Source organism: Bacillus rossius, chromosome 2, assembly GCF_032445375.1.
Source record: "Bacillus rossius redtenbacheri isolate Brsri chromosome 2, Brsri_v3, whole genome shotgun sequence".
Classification (NCBI taxonomy): domain Eukaryota; kingdom Metazoa; phylum Arthropoda; class Insecta; order Phasmatodea; family Bacillidae; genus Bacillus; species Bacillus rossius.
The window spans coordinates 55192810-55213898 of NC_086331.1; the positions used below are offsets into that span (position 1 = coordinate 55192810).

A 21089-nucleotide genomic window follows, 5' to 3' on the forward strand; every position below is an offset into this window, starting at 1 on the left:
GACAGTTGGCAGGCATCATCCGTCAGCCTTGGTGGCAACATGGCAGACTGATGTTGTTTGTTTTGTTATGTTGTAAATACAGCAAACAAGTAAAAGCATACTCACTCAAGTTCATACTATAGCCCTACTACTTAATACATTCAGTTGATTAGTTCTGTAGAAGCAACCTTTATAGAATCTGTTAAATCTTTCAACTGCACCAAAAAGTAACCTACACTTATATTTGCCACTAACTTATCATAAAACACTTATTATAATGCCTATCCCACTACCAGAGTTATCATGTATGTATGCACAATTTTCTATTGCAAACGTTGAAATCAAATCTACAAACTGAGCTATTACCTACTGCTGTCAAAAGTTATTGTGTGCATTTAAATTTTTGAATGAGTTCAATTTCAGTTGTCCTAAGTTCGATGAAAATTATTTTGGAGTGACATCCAGAAATTTAGTAGTTTTAACGTAAAGTATGTCTTAGTCAATTCAATAAAATTTGTAATTTTATCCCTGCTTAAACTATGGAAAGGATCAACATGAAGCACAGATTATCAAAAATTTATTATTATTTAAAAAAATTCTCAATACAGGCCTACTTATTAATTATAAATAACGAATGTAGTAACTTCAGTAGTGGTTTACAAAGTCTACAAGTTACAATCATGTAGCTTTATTTCTCAAACAAATGTAGACAGTTTACCAAAGTCAGGCTCTATGGAAAACATCTTTTCATCCATTGTTATCACAACCTGTACCTCAAACAAAAACCAGATCATGGAAACAGGGGCGTAGCCAGGGGGGGGTTTTAGGGGTTCAAACCCCCCCCTTAGCACCAAATCTTTAATTAATTTCTTATTCATCACTCAAACAAATTTCATATTAAATTAATAAAAAAAAATTACCATTACAATATTTAAATTTAAGTACCGAAAACTGCTAAAATAGCACTATTTTACACCTTAAAATCCAAATTTTCCCGGTGGAGGACCCCCGGACCCCCCGCTTTGATACGGGGGGGGGGGGGGGGGTGAGGCCATGCTTCTTAACACCCCCCATACACAAATCCTGGCTACGCCACTGCATGGAAATAATATGAAAGACAACACAACTAGGAAATATAAACTACAGCAAGTCACACTGCTGGCAATTAAACAGAATTATATTACTCTCTTCCTTCACCAGTAATATGACTTTATTTTCAATTTTTTTACAAAAGTTAAAAACTCAGATGAAATGTGGGCTAATTTTTATGATGAAAAAATAAAGGCACTAAAAATTAAGTAGTTCCAGTTCCTAAAATAAAAAAAAATTTCAATCTTTTGGCAAAAAAAATGTAAAAAGATCCTCTCTCTTTCCGAACATAAAATAACACAATGAAATGAACAATTTTTTTCCTGAGGTCTGGTTACATGCATTAGTATTTTGCAACATGTTTTAGTGCTACATGAATTAGCAATTTTTACATGTATTCCATGTATTAATTTCTAGTAATTGGCTTAATTTGATCATGAGTATATTAATAAACGTGAAAATATAAATGAATGTGGCGTTGACACATCAGAAGAGAAACACAGTGCTTCAGGCTTTACTGGGGGAATGGTGTGGCTGATGTCATTGTAAACTGAACAGATGTGCACAAGTTTTGGCATCTTGTAAAAATGAAACTTCTTTTTCTCTCACATTTAGGAATGATCATTTGCTTCTTGAGTTTCAGAAATCGCAAGTGACTATAACATTATGTACCTAAGTTAGCTATCACTGTTACAATCATTTAAGGCCTAACCTTCCATTATTTTAATGAGCTTTTGTCTTACCATACATAATATTTCTGAATTCATTATTAATTGTACTATTTCTGTTTATTACTAATTTAGGACGCAGACTGTTGAAGTTGCTAAAGCAGACGCTGAGAAAATTAAAAAGCTTGGTGCTGCCGAGGCGTATGCAATCGAAAGTGTCGGCAAAGCGGAAGCTGAGCGCATGCGGATGAAAGCTGCCGTTTACAAACAGTATGGTGAGGCAGCAATAATGTCTCTGGTGCTGGATGCTCTTCCAAAGGTATGCTTCCTTTTGTGTTGCAGTATTGGTGAACTGCCACAACATTTTGCATTTTAATTTTAAAAATGCATTTGAAATTTACTATCCTTGAAACTTTCCCAGGTTTGTTTATTTGGCCATATTATTTTATGAATATTAAAATGTTGTGTTTGAACCCATTAAAATTATATTATAAGTAATAATTTATTTCATTCATTTTCCAATTCTTCATCTACTACATTTTTCAAAGTGAACCAAGCAGTATAATATGAGGAAATATATTTTAAGTGGAGCCATGTGGCTTGGCTCTTCATGAACATTTAGTCATTATGGATTACTAGTCATTTGTAAGGCGCCGAAGGTGTCCATTGAAAATTATTTTATATATATGTATATATATAAAATAATTTTATTATTTATATTATATATGTGTGTATGTATATATATATATATATACATATATATATATATATATATATATATATATATATATATATATATATATATATACACATATATATAATTTTCAATGGGCACCTTCGGCGCCTTACAAATGACTAGTAATCCATAATGACTTAATGTTCATGAAGAGCCAAGCCACATGGCTCCACTTAAAATATATTTCCTCATATTATACTGCTTGGTTCATTTTGAAAAATGTGTGTGTGTGTGTGTGTGTGTGTGTGTGTGTGTGTGTATATATATATATATATATATATATATATATATATAAAATCATAAAAAAATTTATTTTTAAATCAAGAACCTCTTGGAAAACTACATTGTGTGTTAATTGTCTCTGGTCATCCAATAATCTTCCTTGCTGTAGATTCAATTCAGTATACACCAGGATGACAACCGTATTGGCAGTGTGATTTGTATGAAGGTGCTGAATTGAATAAAGTCACTAAAACTTAGCATGCTACAATTCAAATGTGCCTTAATATCTATTCGTGATCAATTTAATCCTATCATTAAAGCTGGAAAATTGACACTACAGTGGTTGGTAGATTCATATTTGCAAGTGTAGGCCAACAACTTTAATTATATTAAACAGATATACGCAGCCAAAACGTGGCAAACTATGCCACGGCTTGTTACTTTATCCCTGAAAAATGCTGAAACGATCAGCCTTGTCAAATTACGACACTATGCAGCACTATACGACACTTGGCAGCAATGCTAGGAGGAACAGGTTAGCAAAGAGCAATGAAAATGTTACACTGTAAGCACATGAAAACAGAATTCATGAGTGTATTTATATTTTAATAGTTTGGTTATTAACATAGTTGCTATACAGATTATGATGTTACCCATATCTTGCTTTGGACACTATGTAAATCCCAATCCTATTATCATTTATTTGTACATTTGGGTGGGCAAACCTATATATATATATATATATATATATATATATATATATATATATATTAATACTTAGTTACAATTATAAATGTAACTATAGCAGCAGAAGTAACACAGTTTTTAAAGCTTTTATATTATCTTAACTGATCAGTAAGGCTGAAATCGTGTGATACTAATCTTCTGCTTTCACATAGACAATAAACTTGAATATTAGCCTCCATATATGATTCACATGATAGGTGCCACACTTTGATTGTTGCTCGAAAAGATCAGACGAGCTTTGATGTCTATGATCGACTTGAATCTGGGATATACATATGCATTAGATACAATTTTATGGTTTTACTTTAACGTTAATTTCATTTCTAAAATAAAACATTTGTGTTTCATTTTTAAAAGCTTGGTTTGTATGTAAAATAGTTGCTATAGTTTGTGTGTGTATGTATATATATATAAATGATATCATTATTTTACAGACACACACACATAGACACACTAGCTTTTATAACCAGCAGTTTTGCTCGTGGCAACTTCAGGAGATTACTGATATTGCATTACTATCAGACATTTTTGTGAATAATTCCATTACTTTTAAATAAAGGAAAAAACATTAAATATTAGATATGTTTAAAATTTAATTACTAACAAAACTCTATAAAGTTGAAATTTGTAATGTTGTAAAAAGTACCTTGAGAATCGACACTTTGTCCCGGCTGAGGCAGGTTCTACATGGATGGAATAGAGCTGACACTCATAGGAGCCTGCTGCCCTATCCAAGGAAAAATGCATGAGGGGAGATGAGATGGGGTATGAATTGGTGGGGGAAATGGGAGCACCCTGAGAAGACCCACAGGCCATGGCATTGCCCAAAACATTTCCCACTTGCGAAAATCCGGGTTCCACTCCGCCAGGGAATCGAACCCTGGTCACCTATGGGAGAGGGGAGGGGAGGGGGGGTCCTTACCATTTAACAACTGCATCTCTTACTATTGTGAAAAGTAAATGGATTATTTTTAAATATAGTTTAAAATTTGTGAAACACGTGCAAATTTAACTTTAGTTTATATTTTGTCATCTCTAACATTTCCATTCATTTAATGTAATTTTATGTACAGAATGATTTAAATTAAACTTTTTCACTTCATTACAGACTCCTACATTATTTTAAAATTTTGAAACAATTGCATTTTAATTTGATATGTATAAAACTGGTATCAATTTCCATATCACACATGAAAGTATATTAATAGTTATGCTTAGTACTAATAAGTTAAATTTCCCAAAAAATATTCACACTCCCACTTGATTAGATTCGTTCATATTTTTTTTATAAACCAAAGCTGATTTACTTTCCACCTTCTTTTCAAGGTTATTCTTTCTCAGTTCTACATTATTCGCCCTTGGTTTATTACCTCCCGCTTGATTTGCTTCAGAGTTTATATTTTTATTATTAAAAAAGATTTATTCGATTTGGGTGAAAAATGCAACATGTAAAATGTGAAAGTAAAAAAAAAGATTTCATTTACCTCTACCTTTTTGTATATTTATCACCCTCAGCATTATCAAGCAGTAGGATTCTACATTAAATTTTTGTATTATAAGTTTATTTGCAACATAAGTTGCAAGGTTAGATCAAGGTTAGATGTTTACAGATCACTGGTGAGTACCTACTAAAAGATTCGCTCCCATATATATATTTTTTAAATTTATTTATGGTATTTTAAAATCGTATCTTACCGTACAACATTAGCCATTATCAAATTATAGCCAGTCAAAATGAAAGCAACTACCATACTCATTTAACCTTCAACACCAATTGCCCAAAGCCAAACATTCAAACATACCACACTGTGCTCTACAATACACTTTTGGTTGCTAGTGTGTATGGATTATTATTGTTACTTATTATCTATTATTATTACTTATTATTACTTATTATTATAATTTAACATCAGCACTCTAATCATCACACTTCTTCCCATGGAGTATTTGAACATCATGGCACATGATCGCACATCCTTTCAGCCAATGAAGTGGCTTCTAATGTGCGCAAAATTCAAATTTTCAAGCTACTGATCACATATTTAACTCTGCAGGGTTGCATTTCTGGGTACTTGTTTCTTAACAAAAATTGCCTGATTTGGCATTGCTTGCAATCCATTAAATTTAGGTCCAGTAATTTCTGAACACCCAAAATAGTAAATTTCTACCTGCAATACATATATTTTGTTATAAACCACATTGAAAATAATGACATTCCTTGAATTTTGGATGTTTAAGAAAAAATTTCAGTGATTTCAGTAAGTTTTGTTAGAATTATGTTTTATTTCATGAATTATATTACATTTTGTGACACAACATGCATAAACTTGCATTTTTGTGTTATATGTTGTATTTATCGACTTACATTCCAAAGTTATTTTGGTTTTATCGCAACTCAAGTAAAATGTTGTCCCTAGAGTAATCACAAATTACAATTTTTTTTTTGTTAGAATAAAAAATTTAAAACGGCAGTGTCAAGATATTCAAGAATACCTCACAAAAAGAAGTTGGGAACTGAAGGACCGGGAAATAGATCTTTCTACCCCTGGTCTATGTTGAGTTATAACTCATTCGCCACACACTAGCTCAAATAACAGATGAGTGGATCAGAATTAAGTGAGGTGTTTATTATGCCAGAAAAATTATTCCACACTTCGGACTATAAGTTCCACATGAATTAAAATGTTTTTAATTTCACGATTCTCCTGTATTCCAATAAAATCTTTTAGAACTTTCCACTTATCATGGATGGCTAAATTAACTGTCCTTTGAATTTTGTGTTCAAAGTGTTAAATTGTGAATCTTTTTTTTAAACCAGGTCATTAAAGAATTGTTTTAACTTAACTATCTGAATCATTAATGATTAGCAGATTTAGTTTCAACAAGGTTTTAAGTTGTTTATTATTATTATTATTATTATTAACAGGAATGTTTGTTGAGTGGTTAGAACACTCAATGCCCCACTTAGGTGACCAGGGTTGGATTACCAGCAGGGTTAAATTTGGATTTTTTACAAGTGGGAAATGTGACGGATGTTTCTGTGGCCTGTGGATTCCTCAGGGTAATCTCGTTTTCCCCACCAATTCATTCCATCGCTGCTTCATACCCAATCTCACCTCACATGATGCATTCTCCAGGTTTGGTTCTTGGGTAAGGCAGCAGGTTCCTTTGAGTTTCAGGCCCATTCCATCCATTAAGACCCTGCCTCTGGCAGAAACTACATGACAATTTTCGTTTCCATTATTATTATTAAAGTTGCATTTTTCATAAATTACAAGTTTATTTATTTACCTTTTTGATTATAAGGTACATTATAACATTTTGCATTAGAATGTTATGATTTTAAACTGAAGTGTATACTGTTTATGATTCTGAAGAGTCATTTGTGTAAAATGGTGTCTTTGTAACTCTAGATTGCTGCTGAAGTAGCTGCTCCTCTTGCCAAAACTGAAGAGATTGTGCTTCTCGGGGGAAACGACCAAACTACAGCAGAAGTGAGCAGACTGATTGGTCAAATTCCACCAGCAGTCCATGCTCTTACTGGAGTCGATGTGTCCAAGGTAAATTACCATTTCACTCTATTGACAGCTTGGCAGTTTTCTAGACATTCTGTATTGTAAGTAACTCAGAATATTTTCATGTCCAGTAAAAAAATTATTTACTTTACTGCAACGTAATTTAATGTGCAAATTAAATAATAGAAAAATTTTTACTGGTTAAATAGGCTGTACATATTGTTACGAACGCAGATAGGACCGCGACGCGCGCCAGGTTCGGAGTTGGCTGGTGGCCTCGCACGGCCACTGACATCCGGCGCTGTCCATTGACATAAGGCATGCCACACGTGCCTGGCCGGATTACAAGGGTTGTCGCTATCCCCCTCCCCACTCCACTTCCCGCGCAACGTCCTGCCTCGGCGCTGTTATCTATCGCTGAGCGTCCTTGGGGATTCCGCGGGCCGTCGTGCGGAGCAGTATGGACTGTTCGGGTGTCAGGTCATCCCGGGATGACACAACACGTCACAGCCGCTCTTGTCGGTTTGAGAAGGGCGCCCCTCGACTACTTAAGCAGCGACGCCGGCCTCCCGGGGAGTTTCACGAGGAGTCCTGCGACGAGTGCTGCAAGAGTTCCACGAGTGCCGCGAGAGTGTTGCAACAGTTCCAAGCGGATTCAGAGTGAAGGGAAATACGACATCGGCGAAGAGGGTTTGAGAATCCCCCTCCCCCCGAGTGGCGCGACGCGATGTTCGACTGGATCATGAGAGTGCGGCGACTGGGTGGCACAAGACTGTGTGTGTGGATAGACGCGAGGTAAAGGGCGAACCACTGTTGAGCCAAGCTCCAGTGAGGAGTGCAAACTTTGGAACTTGACAGACATTCGAGTGACTTGAGAATATACATTTTTAAGTGCCAGTGATTTATGATCGGAAATTTATAGGTACAATTATTTGTTAATGTACATATTAGTAATTAATAAAATTGAAATAAAACTTAATTGTGCTATCCCTTATGACCAAGTCTCCCCACATTATAAATCGTAACCTTTTTGGTGTCAGAAGTGCGATAGCCCTAATTAATAGATTTAGGATTCAGTTACATAATTAAACTAAAAGTTAAAAAAATAATAGAATTCGGTTTTTCGAGAATAAAGTTAGCATTAAGAACTTTAGTGAATTTTGAATGTTATAATGTTAGTTTGAGTATACTGTAGTTAGTGTTAGTTTTGAATGTAAGAGTTATTGTTAGTTTGGATTAGAAGTTTAGGCTAGGTCATTTAAAATTATGAGCAGTAATATAAATAAATAATTATTTAGGTTATTTAATAAGTGAAAGTTTTAGAGAGAGATGGCTGCTGAAGAGGTTAGTGTTGAGGATATCAAGAAGATAAGGGTTGCCCTAGAAGAAATTTTGAGTGACATGAGGGAAATGAAAACCAGTATGAAGAACTTTGTGAAAGAAGTCAAGAGTGAAATGAAGGAGAGTAAGAACCACCATGAAGAAAAGAAGAGTTAGACAAATAATAGCCTAGAGGAGACAAAGGTTGGTCAGAAAGAGATAAAGAGTAACCAGGAGGCCATTCAGAATGAAATTAATAGTAAAATAATGGACCACCAACAAGAAGCTAGTATGACCATGAAGAATAAATGCAACCAAATAGAGGGGAAGAATAAATGCAACCAAATAGAGGGGAAGAATGAAACAAAAAACTCACAAGAGGAGTTAAATGCCATGATGCTCAAAATTGACGAAGTAAAGATAAGCCAAGAGGAGAATAGCAGCAAAGAAGAGAACAGCCAAGGGGAGAAAACGGCCAGGAAAAGAAGATCAAAGAAGAGCTGAAGAAGAGTACAGAAGTGATAAAGATGGGTCACAAAGTGATGAATATTGAACAAGAAGAAATGAAGATAAACCAAAGAGAGAGGGTAAAATGCCAAGAAGAGCTGAAGAAAAGCCGAGAAGTGATGAACATGAGTCAAGAAGAGATGGGAAAATGCAAAGAAGAAATGAAGAAAGACCAAGAAGAGCCAATGAGAACACAAGGAGTAATGAAGATGGTACAAGGATAAACTAAGTGCAGTCCAGACAAGATTCAAAAGAACCAAAAGGGATGAGGAACCAAGAAGAGACGAACCAGAGCCGGGAAAAATGCTGTGTGAAAAAATAGCTGTGAGAAGGAATAGGGAAGAAAAGGGAAGAAACAAGCAAACCATTGGAAGGTAATGACCAATGCTTTCGAGAGTATGGGGCCCGTCCAAGGCAAAGGTCGGCCCGGCTCTTGCAGCTGGCCGAACGACATGCTATATCTACTGCGAGAGAGGGATAACTGGTGAGGCTATACAGCCCGCAATGGAGGAAAGGTAGGTGGCCTAAACTTCGAGTAGCATGGGAACACTCAGGAGGAGATGCGTTACTTGTTTGAGACGAACAGGTTTAAGGAGGGGGCAATGTTACGAATGCAGACAGGACCACGACATGCGCCAGGTTTGGAGCTGGCTGGCGGCCCCGCACGGCCACTGATGTCAGACACTGACCTTTGATGTAAGGCATGCCATGCGTGCCTGGCCGGATTACAAGGGTCATTGCTACCAGCCTCCCCCCTCCACTCCCCGTGCAACATCCTGCCTCAGCACTGTTATCTATCACTGAGCGGCCTTGGTAATTCTGCTGGCCGTCGTGCGGAGCAGTGTGAATTGACACCGCCATTCTGGACTGTTAGGGCGTCGGGTTGGCCCGGGAATACACGACACGTCACAGCCACTCTCGTCGGTTCGAGAAGGGCGCCCCTCGACTTTTAAGCAGCGATGCTGGCCTCCGGGTTAGTTCCGTGAGGAGTTTCAAGAGGAGTCCCGCTACGAGTACCGCGATGAGTGCTGCAAGAGTGCCGCCACAGTTCTGAGCAGATTCCGACCGAAGGGAAGTGTGACATCGATGAAGAGGGTGAGAGGACCCCTCCCATCCCCCTGAGTGGTGCGACGCGATGTTCAACTGGATCGTGAGAGTGCGGCGACTGAGTGGCGCGAGACTGTGTGTATGGACAGGCGCAAGGTAAGGGGCAAACCACTGTTGAGCCTAGCTCCAGTGAGGAGTGTGAACTGTGGAACTTGACAGACATTGAGTGACTTGAGAACAGATATTTTTAAGTGCCAGTGATTTGTGATTGGAAATTTATAAGTACAATTATTTTTTTATGTAAATATTTGTAATTAATAAAACTGTAATAAAACTTAATTGGGCTATCACTTATGAACTCAGTTCTCCCCACATTATAAATTGTAACATTATATTTACTTTCCCTCTTATAGGAAAAAGAATGTATAACTAGTGTGAAAACAATGCAACTACATTTGTATAAAAAAAAATAATGTTATCTTTGGCCAAAGTTTGTATAGTCATAATAAGTCCAGTGCAATTAAGGGTTAAACCCCCAAAATTGGAATAATAAGCTATAATTTTCAGAACAGATTCAGTTGACACCCAAACACATCCTAAGTCCCAATAAATCTTTCTTGGGGAAATTTTTTTTCCCTGGAAATATCCAGTATTTTGGTTTTTGTGTTTTATTTGTATTAAAAATGTGTTTAAGATATAATTTTTCTGAGTTTCACTGCAGTGTAAGGTCTGTAATCCGCCAATCTACGGTTGGGCACATTCAGTATTCCAGCACCAATTGATCTGCTCACATTCACAGTTTTTCAGGTGGATTAAGGCTGTTGATATTGGACTTGCCATGCCGGCAATTTTTTATTTCGCTCAGAGTTAATTGTTGCTGTCAGTTTTCATTTCAGTATGTGTTTCCTGTTTTCTAGCAGGTTACATTTAGGTAATGATTTGATTTGAATCATGGATGCACCATGATATCGGAGATTGTTTTCAACAGTAAGGCTCATCTGTATTCTTCCTACATAGCAATTTATTACCACTTGTTTTAATAACATTCCACAGTATATTATTTTTCTTTCGTATTCCCAAGAAAACTATTTTGATGTTCGATGATCCGGCAAAATCACTGCTCCAACAAACATTGGTACCGCACATGCCACATTAAAGAACGTCCACTGTTTGAACTTTAAATAGACCAGATTTTTTAAACTGATCTCTTAACGTGCTTTTCAGAAAAATGTGTTAATGTTTTTTTTATGTTTTTAAGATTTGCGGTTAAATGACATAGAAAAAATGTGAAACCTCTATCCATCGTTTTTCAAAGGACCAGCAGAAAAAAAACAATGCATGCAGGAAAACAATAGATGTGGGATTTGTTTTCAGACCTCAGTAAATGTATGCATATGCGATGGTTTCCAAGCTTATTATATATAAAATCATTATAAAAATTTAAATAATAGTAATCATTTGTTAAATCAGTTTTAATTTATTTAAGCAGATCACTAATTTCAAAATACATATGTACATCAATTAACACAATTCACAAATTGAACAAAACAAAATATGTAGTAACAACAAACAGATTTTAAAAAAATTAAGAATTTCTAAAATTTCACATTATGTATACGTCTTGCAAGTTCCGTAAAATATATTACAGTTTACTTTACATACCTCAAATGTATGTATGTAGCTATGTACATATATTAAAGCACACAAATATTACATAGTACTAATCCTAGCCCAGAAAGTCACTACCCAAAAAATGCACATTCACAGAAAAATGTTATGGACTGCAAATAGTGTATAGATATGTATTAATGTTTCTTTAAAAAATCCTTTATTTAGGTTTGTTTGGTGTTGGTATTTTTTTTCAAATGGAACATCACTGATTCCATTCGCAAAATAGTGTCCTGATCTGTGTCACTAACTTTGCAAGAATAGCAGAATGCTTTCACTGTTTCGAAAGCAGCATGTGCTTGAGCAAATGACGGGACCACCTCAGTCTGTGTTGGTTCAGTGTCAGAGTCCTCACTACTGCTGTCCTGGAGAGCTTGAGCTATGTCACACAAGGCCTCTAAACTTTGAATAGGACCACATGTAGCAACTTCTTCATCAATTCTTGCATATGTGTCGAAGCCAACATTCTGTGTGTCCAGTTTCTCGAAATCACCATGGAAATCTTCATTTTCTTCCTGAACATCACTTGAAGAAGCTAGATCACCACATGCAACACCACACTTGGCAAAGCAGTTTGTGATAGTTGTGGGGGTCACCTTCTTCCATGCTGCAGCAATATAGTGGATAGCTGGCAGCACATTCAACTTGAGTCCCACAGTACTGCCTTCATTGGCCATGTCCAGCAGGCACACAACTTTCTGGACTAGCATTCTCCTATAATGGTGTTTAAAACTTTTTATAACACCCATGTCCAGTGGCTGGCAAATACTAGTGCAATTTGGAGGGTAGAAGACAACTTTCACATTTCTCAAAAAACTAACGTCTAGTGGATGTGCAGCACAGTTATCAATAAAGAGCAGAATCTTCCTGCAATGAGAACCCATTTTGCAATCCAAAGCCCTCAAAAATGAAGTGAATGTATCTGCAGTCATCCATGCACTTTTATTTGATTCATACTTAACTGGAAACATTTTCGAATTCTTAAAACACCTAGGATTTTTCGATTTCCCAATTACAACTGGCTGTAACTTATCAGAACCGTCACTGTTGGTACACAACAACGCTGTTAGTCTGTCTTTAGAATGCTTACCCCCATAACAATTTTCTCCTTTCACTGCAAGTGTTCTCTCTGGCAAACAGTTATAGAACAGGCCTGTTTCGTCAGGGTTATATATATTGCGAGGTTCATAACCTTCGAGGATCTTCGGAAGATCATCAAACCAACGACCAGTGACCTGTTCATCTACTGATGCACTTTCCCCGCAGACCTTCTTGGAGACTAGGCCATTACGTTCCTTAAACCTTGTAGACTATCCATTTGACGCTGAAAAATTTTTGATGCCTAGTCGCAGTGCGATTTGCATCGCTTTCTCTTTTATTATTGTTCCATCAACGGGAATATGCGAAGCCCTTGCGTGCTGGTACCACTTAAACAGATCTTCAACTTCATGGAAATTAGATTCCCTACCAGTCTTTCTTTTTTTACTTGATAGGCCGTATTTGCTGACCTGCGCACGTATTTCTTCACGTTTGTTGAAGACCGAATTCAGTGTAGAAGGTGGAATTCCGAGACGTTTAGCAACATCCACTCTCTTCTCGCCAGGATTCTTCTCCACTTCTTCGACGATCTTTAACCTCTCGTCTAGTGTTCTTACTTTTTTCGGTCGGGCCATCACCAGGGTCACAATAAAAACGTTAAAATATATTTAATGTAGCTGCTGAATACTTTCAAATGCACCGTATTTTCACGTGACCACGTGCCAAAAAATGTTTACAGGTACATACATAAAACAAAACAGAAATGAATTAGACCAAAGATGACGAGATACATTAAAAAAATGTGCGTAGTGTTGCCAGTGGCGTAGCTAGGATTTATGTATGGGGGGTGTTAAGAAGCATGCAACCCCCCCCCCCCCCCCCCCCCGTATTAAAGCGGGGGGTCCGGGGGTCCTCCCCCGGGAAAATTTGGATTTTAAGGTGTAAAATAGTGCTATTTTAGCGGTTTTCGGTACTTAAATTTAAATATTGTAATGGTAAAAATTTTATTAATTTTAATATGAAATTTGTTTGAGTGATGAATAAGAAATTAATTAAAGATTTGGTGCTAAGGGGGGGGTTTGAACCCCTAAAACCCCCCCCTGGCTACGCCCCTGAGTGTTGCCAACAAGACAAAAAGACCGCCCGAGCGATGAGGTAAAAGCGCAACTATCGATTGTAGAAGTACATTAGCCGCCATCTTGAGTTGTTCAACGATCTATACAAGAAAAACAAAGGGCGCGTTCCAACATTTTGAGCGATCAATACGGGAAAAACGAACATTCAAAAACGACACAAACGGGATTATTTAACGTTGTTTATGTGGGCTTATTGAAGGGACCAGAATAAACAAATGATTGATACGGAAAAATGTTAGATATGGGATCCATGCATCGAGGTTCCACTGTAGTATAAACACACCACCAATGATGTCATTTCATTATTTGTTTATTCCACTTCAGGAATTTCCAGTGCAACAGAAAGAGCCTTCGACTTATTATTTTCTGCAATATTTTCAAGAAAGCTGTATGAAATATTTAGAATAAGGACCTAGTGTTGTATTTTTTTTTTGATTGTTTTAAAATACTTCACGCTGTAACAATTATTATAAATTTTTATCTGTTGATACACCAAATGTCAATTTTAACGAATATAAATATATATATATATACTGTGTATATATATATATATATATATATATATATATATACTGTGTATATATATATATATATATATATATATATATATATATATATATATGTATTTGTAAAATATTCAGTATGTTTATAATGGTTTTCACAACACACTTGAGGTCTACCCACATTTTTTTAAATTGTAAACAGAGGGATTACAAACAAATTAACTCAACCACTTACTACAAATTTTGTAAATAAATATTGGTATTCACTATGTAACATGTTCACTTTGCCGACTTTCTGTTCTTTCAGGTGCTGAGTAAGGTTCCCGGTGCCAAATAATTGAAGATATGTTCATCCATTGATGTTTTCAGCATTTATAAGGTCATGTTTGGTGGATATATTGGGAGGAATGTTTACTACAGGAGAGAACAATTAAATTGCAATGACAATATAAAAAATTATTATGAGTCGCTGCTGAAATAAATGTCTCTTATATGGTATGTTGATCTGCAGAATTGTGTTTAGTTGTGAATTTATCCTCATAGCCTTTTGAATGGCACCATCTAATGTTCACTTCTCCACTTTTATATGAGATATTATTTGTATGTGAGTAAGTAGAAGATATGTGTAACCTTAGGTAGTGACAAAGAGATGTATATTTGATACTGACTGCATCCCATTTTTCTATCTGATCTTGTATTACATCACAAATATAATTAAAAATATATTTTTGGTAAATTAGTAGATATATAGAAATAAAATAAAATGTTTGTAAATTTTTCAAAATCATTACATAATTATTGAAACTTAAAAGAGAAATGAAATGTTGCAGTGTAACATTTTCTTATGAAGTAGATGATTGGAGTAAACAGTGTTTACCCAGCTAGTGATTCCCGATGTAAAAATAATAAGAAAACATTTTTACAATATTTTTCTTGAAAATAAATTTTTAAAACAAAAGTTTTTTTTATTGAGTATTAAAAACTAGTTGTCTGTAATTTTGCACAAAAACTATTTAACCTAAATACATAATGTTTTATGTTCACTTTATCGCAGCATTGCATTTCCGCCCCTTAATGTACCACCACCACCACCACCACCACCACCAGCACCACCAGCACCACCACCACCACCACAGCCGTGTAGTTAGTGTTTCATATTTGTCGGGCAATTCAAATTCAGCATCTGAAATTTATGTATATATATAATTAAAAAATACTGCTTCTCCAAGTGTTTTGAAAATACATTTTGTTTATTTTGATGCACCGTAAACTGGGCCAACTTTAACCCACTTTTTTCAATTTTTCAAATTTGATGCTTCTGATCTTTTGCATTAATAAAGCAAAATTTTCCAAAACATTTTTGGTGTAGAGATGAAAGTTTTGGGAACAAGTAGTTATGTCGGTTTGTAGTTTTATAAAATTTTATTGTTTTTAACAAATTATTGTTTCGGTGGGTTAAAGTTGTCCCATTGTAGGACATCTTTAGCCCAATATCATTTTTACCGCAGTAGTGAGTGTATTTTTATTAGAGGGTTAATGTTGTTCAAATGGGTTTGTGGGACAATGTTATTTACAGTTATACCTAGAATATAAGACCAAATAAATCACCAAAAACATTTTTTTAAACATTTTATTAGGAAAAAACTTATTATCTAAAGACAGAATACAAAAACCACAGTAAAATATTTATTATTTTTAATATATTGGTACCTTATATTGATAACTAATGCAAACATATATCCAAGCACACTTGTGAGACACCATTAAAAATTATTAGGCAACATATAGTAAATGTAAAAACATTTTTACATAGGTTAGTCAGAAAAACTCTTTATGAAATGAAAGTGTTTAGTTGAGGGACAGAAAAATATCCCCTCCTTATTGGCACAGGCTCACGTATTTTCATTATTGTCATCAAAATCATAAATCATTATGTCCTCTTTACCATTGACTGGCCATCTCCAAAATTTCATAGTTTTTTCCATGCACATCACCTTAACTTTCTTAATTCTACTGTTATCTTCTATGGGGAAACCAACAATGCTGCCAGGATAGAGTTCTCCATTGTATTTGACTGCAACATAGTCACACTCACTTAGTTCTTCCTTCCATGATTCATTTTTGTGTGGAGTTAGGCACTCAGAATCAGAATTTTGGTTTTCAGATTCCAGATCGTCACTTGTGGAATCAGAAATGTCAAAACTGGATCCCTCGTCAGATGAGGTAGAATCGTCTTTCCTCGGCCTTCCCCTCTTTCTCTTTTGTTTAGGTTCTGAGACGACTTGTGTACCGGTATCCATGTCTGTTGGAGTGATTCCTTTACCAGGTTCAACGTTTACAAGTTTTCTCTTCTTTCGAATCGAAGGTGTGGCCTCTGATCTCTTACTGATTACTGTTTCGAGGAATGCTTCACTGACAATCTCAACATTCACAGAAACTTCAGCACCTGGCAATCGTTTCAAAACTTTGGTGGCATCAAGAGGATGAATGCCACAACTTTTGAAACCTGAGACTAAATTTTGCCCCTTGTCTTGAACAGAGACTCCCACAAGTTTATTCAGCAATCTAGGGAATACATCCTTCGGTAGAGTTTTGAAACGCTCTCCGCTAGGAGTTTTACGCCATTCATGTAGAATTTTCCTCCATTCTGCCTTCAGTGGATGAAAGAATGCCACATCAAGTGGCTGTGTCAGATGGGTGGAGTGTGGGGGCAGGCAAACAAAGACAATGTCATTTTATTGGCAGGCTGCAATGACTTCCTTGCTAATGTGAGATGCTAAGTTGTCTCCTATCAGTAACTTTTTTCCTTCTTGTCTTTTGAGTCTAGGGAGCACAAGATGGAAAAACCAGTCTTCAAATGATCCTGAGTCAAACCATCCACTCTTCGACCTATTAAATCGTGCACCTTTCGGACCCCCTTCCATCCATGTGTCCCATAACTTTTCTGCCTTATAAACAACATAGACAGGCAGAAGTTCCCCTTTTGCATTTCCACAAAACATAACTGATGTAGACGTTTTGGAAGAATCCATTACTTGCTCAACATGTTTCATTCCGCGCCTTGATAAAACTTTTCTGCTTCCTGGGTCGTCAGTCAGGTTGGATTCATCGTAATTCCACATATTTTCAGGTGGAATGCCTTCGACACTTTTCTCCAGATTTAAAAAATATTTAAGTAATGTCTCCTTATCTACACCAGCCCGGTCTCGCTTAATGTTTGAGGATATGCGGCAAGTTAACTCGGGGTGACGTTCCAGAAAGTGCCGTCCCCAGTCATAACCTGGTAGGTTGTCACGGAACTCACAAACATTTCGACCCATTTTGTCTAAATAAAGTTTTACAACACATCTTAAAGCATATTCTGTGATGGGAAAACCAAAATCACATAAAATCGTAGTATGTTCAACAAGTGTTTCTTCCTCTTCTTCGGTTAGTATTGGCTGCCTACCTGGTTTTTTAGTGTGCACACCTTTCAGTTTGTTTTTTATTGTGCTGCGGGAGATGTTCCAAAACTTCTCTGCTGCCCTCTGAGAAAGTCTACCTTCCCTAATATCTTCCAAACACTTCTGTAAAGTATCTTCTGTGTAGTCCTGATATCTTCGACTCCCTATCTTTCTTCTACTTCCCTTTCTCACTGTTCTCATAGTGCTGCCTGTTTGACTCCCTGAAACATATAAACAAGTGAAAAATATCTAGCATAGTTTGGCCTCAATGTAATATAAAGTTTTCTGAAACATTAAAACATTAAGAATGACAATGAAGTTAATTTTTTTTCAATGGTGCAACTTTAACCCGGGACAAAGTTGTCCAAACTAACCTCTAAATTGACATTTGCTATTACTATAAGCAAAGTTGAAAAAAATTTGTACAATTAAGCTGATATTGAAATGTTCCTGTAAGGACATATGCATAAATAGATTAATTTTACACTTACCAGATATTTCAGACTAAAATCAAATTATGCACACCACAAAGTTGTGCACTAAGGGCGCGGTTACACGGGACCCTGAACTACTTCAGGTGAACATGTTTAAGTAAACACGTTTACAAACGCGAAAGTGTGCGGTTACACGGTAGTTGCTGAAAAGTGTGTTTAGCTCTAAAACCGATTGTCTACTGTCAACGAATGACTGTGTTGTTGATCTCTATTTTTTAATTGCATCCAGAAAACGCGGGATTTTCTCACTTGTTTATACAGCATTATCAGCAGAAATGAAATGTGTTTACACATTGCTCAATATTTTTTTACAAATCGGGAATTCAAACATGCACAGTAAAATTTTTAAACTTATTTTTTATTATTTTTTGAGCGAGAGTACCTATCTCAGTTTTAAGAAAATTAAGGTCAGGATAAATTAAAAAATATGTATAATTATCTGTTGGTTTTTTTGTTGCATTCGGTAAAATATTACTCGAACTTGTGCCAGAAACACTTTCCATCTAGAATTTCTGCAAAAGACTGTTTATATTCTAACCAGCCAATCAGAGGCTAATGTAGAAGATATGTCGATCTGAACTACTTTGCCAACCTGTTTAAGTTAAATGAGAAATGGCCTCGAACGAAACATGTTCAGACTGTGTGTAACCGCACTCAACAGCTGAACATGTTCACCTGAAGTAGTTCAGACTCCCGTGTAACCGCGCCCTAAATAATTCTTCATGAAACAGCTGGTTCTTTTGTAACAGTGATACCACCACATCTGATGTGGTACAAAAATTCCCTACCTACATATTCTAAACAGTAACATAATAGGAACTATGTCTAACTAATGTTCGACATGTTATTTTGAAAAACATTTCTAAAACAATATAATTCATCTTTTTTCTCTGTGTGGGACAAAGTTGACCTGAAGGGCCAAAGTTGTCCCAGTTTACGGTACTTAATATTTCTCCATTAAAAAAAAGATTACAACTTTGTTACAAACTTACATGTGGAAGAAGGAGAATGATATCAATCACATTTTCACAGGTTTGCAAACTCACTTTTAACTATGTTTCCAAACCTTGTTTAAAAAAAGGTGTTTTAAAATTTGATTTAAGGGTGCATGTTAAGCAAAAAATTGTGATATGGTTTCTGCTTGTTTTCTCGAAATGAATCACTAGCTGGGAATTGTTTGTGATGTTAAGAAACATTCTGTATTGGTATTGTTAGATACATGCTGTTGATAAATGTGTTATTCTCATCTTTATTATTTTTATTATTTATGCTCAACCAAAAAAAGCCAAAGTATTAAACATATTTAAATTGCCATAACATCCTAAATTGTAAATAAAATAACTCATAAAAAATAAATATATTTTTGGAAAAGGCAGCTTAAGTTGAAAATGTTTTTGCCATTTATATAGGCTAACATTGGACTATGTTCTCATAAATATGTACATATGCACAAAATAACTATGTGCCATAGCAATAAAAATTTGTTTGTGACTATTAGGTTTACCATTTATGTGAATGCTAGTGTATATATTTTTTACATGTTTTTGTGTAGTGTCCAAGTTACTGTATAACTTATATAGTTATATGTAATTCAGTCACTGAAGACTAAAAGTTTATATTTTGTGGTTGCTACGTTACAGGATTCTGAATTGAATTTATTTATCAAAAGCATTTGAGTTTAGTAACTTAGAATATTGTTTTATTCTATGTTTTTCTTCACAGTACATTCAATTATGTACTTCATTTAATTTTTGCTCAACATTATTTAACAATATAATGTCCTATGTCCGATTTAACAAAATTTTATATTTATATTTTTTTGAACTATTTTGGTACAGGAGCATTAGTATACTTGTAATTTTTTTTTTGTTATTTAACAATTATTTAAATCAATAAACAGTATATAATTTTGGTACAGAAGGGTTTTATTATGTAAATCAAGACTAATGAATTAATTTTTGTTTGAAGATGATGATGTCAACATTTTTTTGCAACAATAAAATAAAATTGAAAAGAAAATAATTTCCACTCGTAAATAATTTTTAAAAAAGTCTGCATTTGAAAATGAAGCTTGGGATTTTCCTAGTGTTCCAAACCTGTTGTGCTTTTAATAATTTAGAGAGAATCTCACTATGACTTAACTTTATATTTGCTGCTTTAAGTAAACCACCACTTTTATATTATTTTAGCTTGTGTGTTCTGTACAGTGTAATTGATATGACTGAACAAGCTTTCATTTTGTCATTCCGAAAAATCTGAATTTTAGTTGAGTACATATTTATAATAATGTGTGAATTCAGGATGTGTGATAAACTTTATTGCAACTGTAAACTAAAGCAGTAATAAGAATGGTGAATTTGTTAATCCTTTAATAAATATCATGCAAGACATCATCTTCAATGTTACCAAGATGAGTTTTAAATCAATGTATAGTAAAAAAATTGGCAACAATAAAATTAGTACCCTGTTTTAAAACTGTTTTTTTACAGTAAAAAAAGATTCCTACAAAGTACAGTAAGAGCATAATAAGCTCACAAATTTTGTCAGTTATTATGAGTAATGACTTAGACTTAATTTAGGAATTATTTAATATAATCCATCCTTCAACCACCAAACAATATTGTTAATCAGATTTTCCCAAAAGAAAAATCTTCTCAGGCATCCAAACATTCAAGCCATTCACATCATACAGTAAAACTTTCTTAAGAAAATCGCACTTCAGCAAATTTTATGCACAATAAATAAAAAAATTAGAACTGGACCTATAAATACATATAATTATACCTTTTAATAAAATTTCCCTAATCTAAGTATCTGAGTACCTTGAGAAACCTACTGTGGCTTCGTCATGCCACTGGCATATTTTTCCTTCTCTAATGCTGTTGTGTTAATTTTAACATATGTTAATATGCCTTGTTTTTTATTAATAATATTTGGTTAGCATTTTTAATTTAATTTAATTTACCTTTAGTATTTT

General features: G+C 35.0%; 1 protein-coding gene across 2 annotated transcripts in view; it reads left to right on the plus strand.

The window, feature by feature from the left end:
• Positions 1-20587, plus strand: part of LOC134529296 (flotillin-2) — a 413942-nt gene extending 393355 nt beyond the window's left edge. The window contains exons 7-9 of one of the 2 annotated variants that reach the window (XM_063363204.1): positions 1872-2055; positions 6855-7001; positions 14483-20587. In XM_063363204.1, coding sequence (XP_063219274.1) covers positions 1872-2055; positions 6855-7001; positions 14483-14512 — 361 coding nt within the window. In that variant the 3' untranslated portion in view covers positions 14513-20587. Of the gene's footprint in view, positions 1-1871; positions 2056-6854; positions 8761-14482 lie in introns of those variants that run through there. The other variant, XM_063363203.1, reaches the window with a different exon arrangement.
• The last annotated feature ends 502 nt before the right edge of the window (positions 20588-21089 follow it).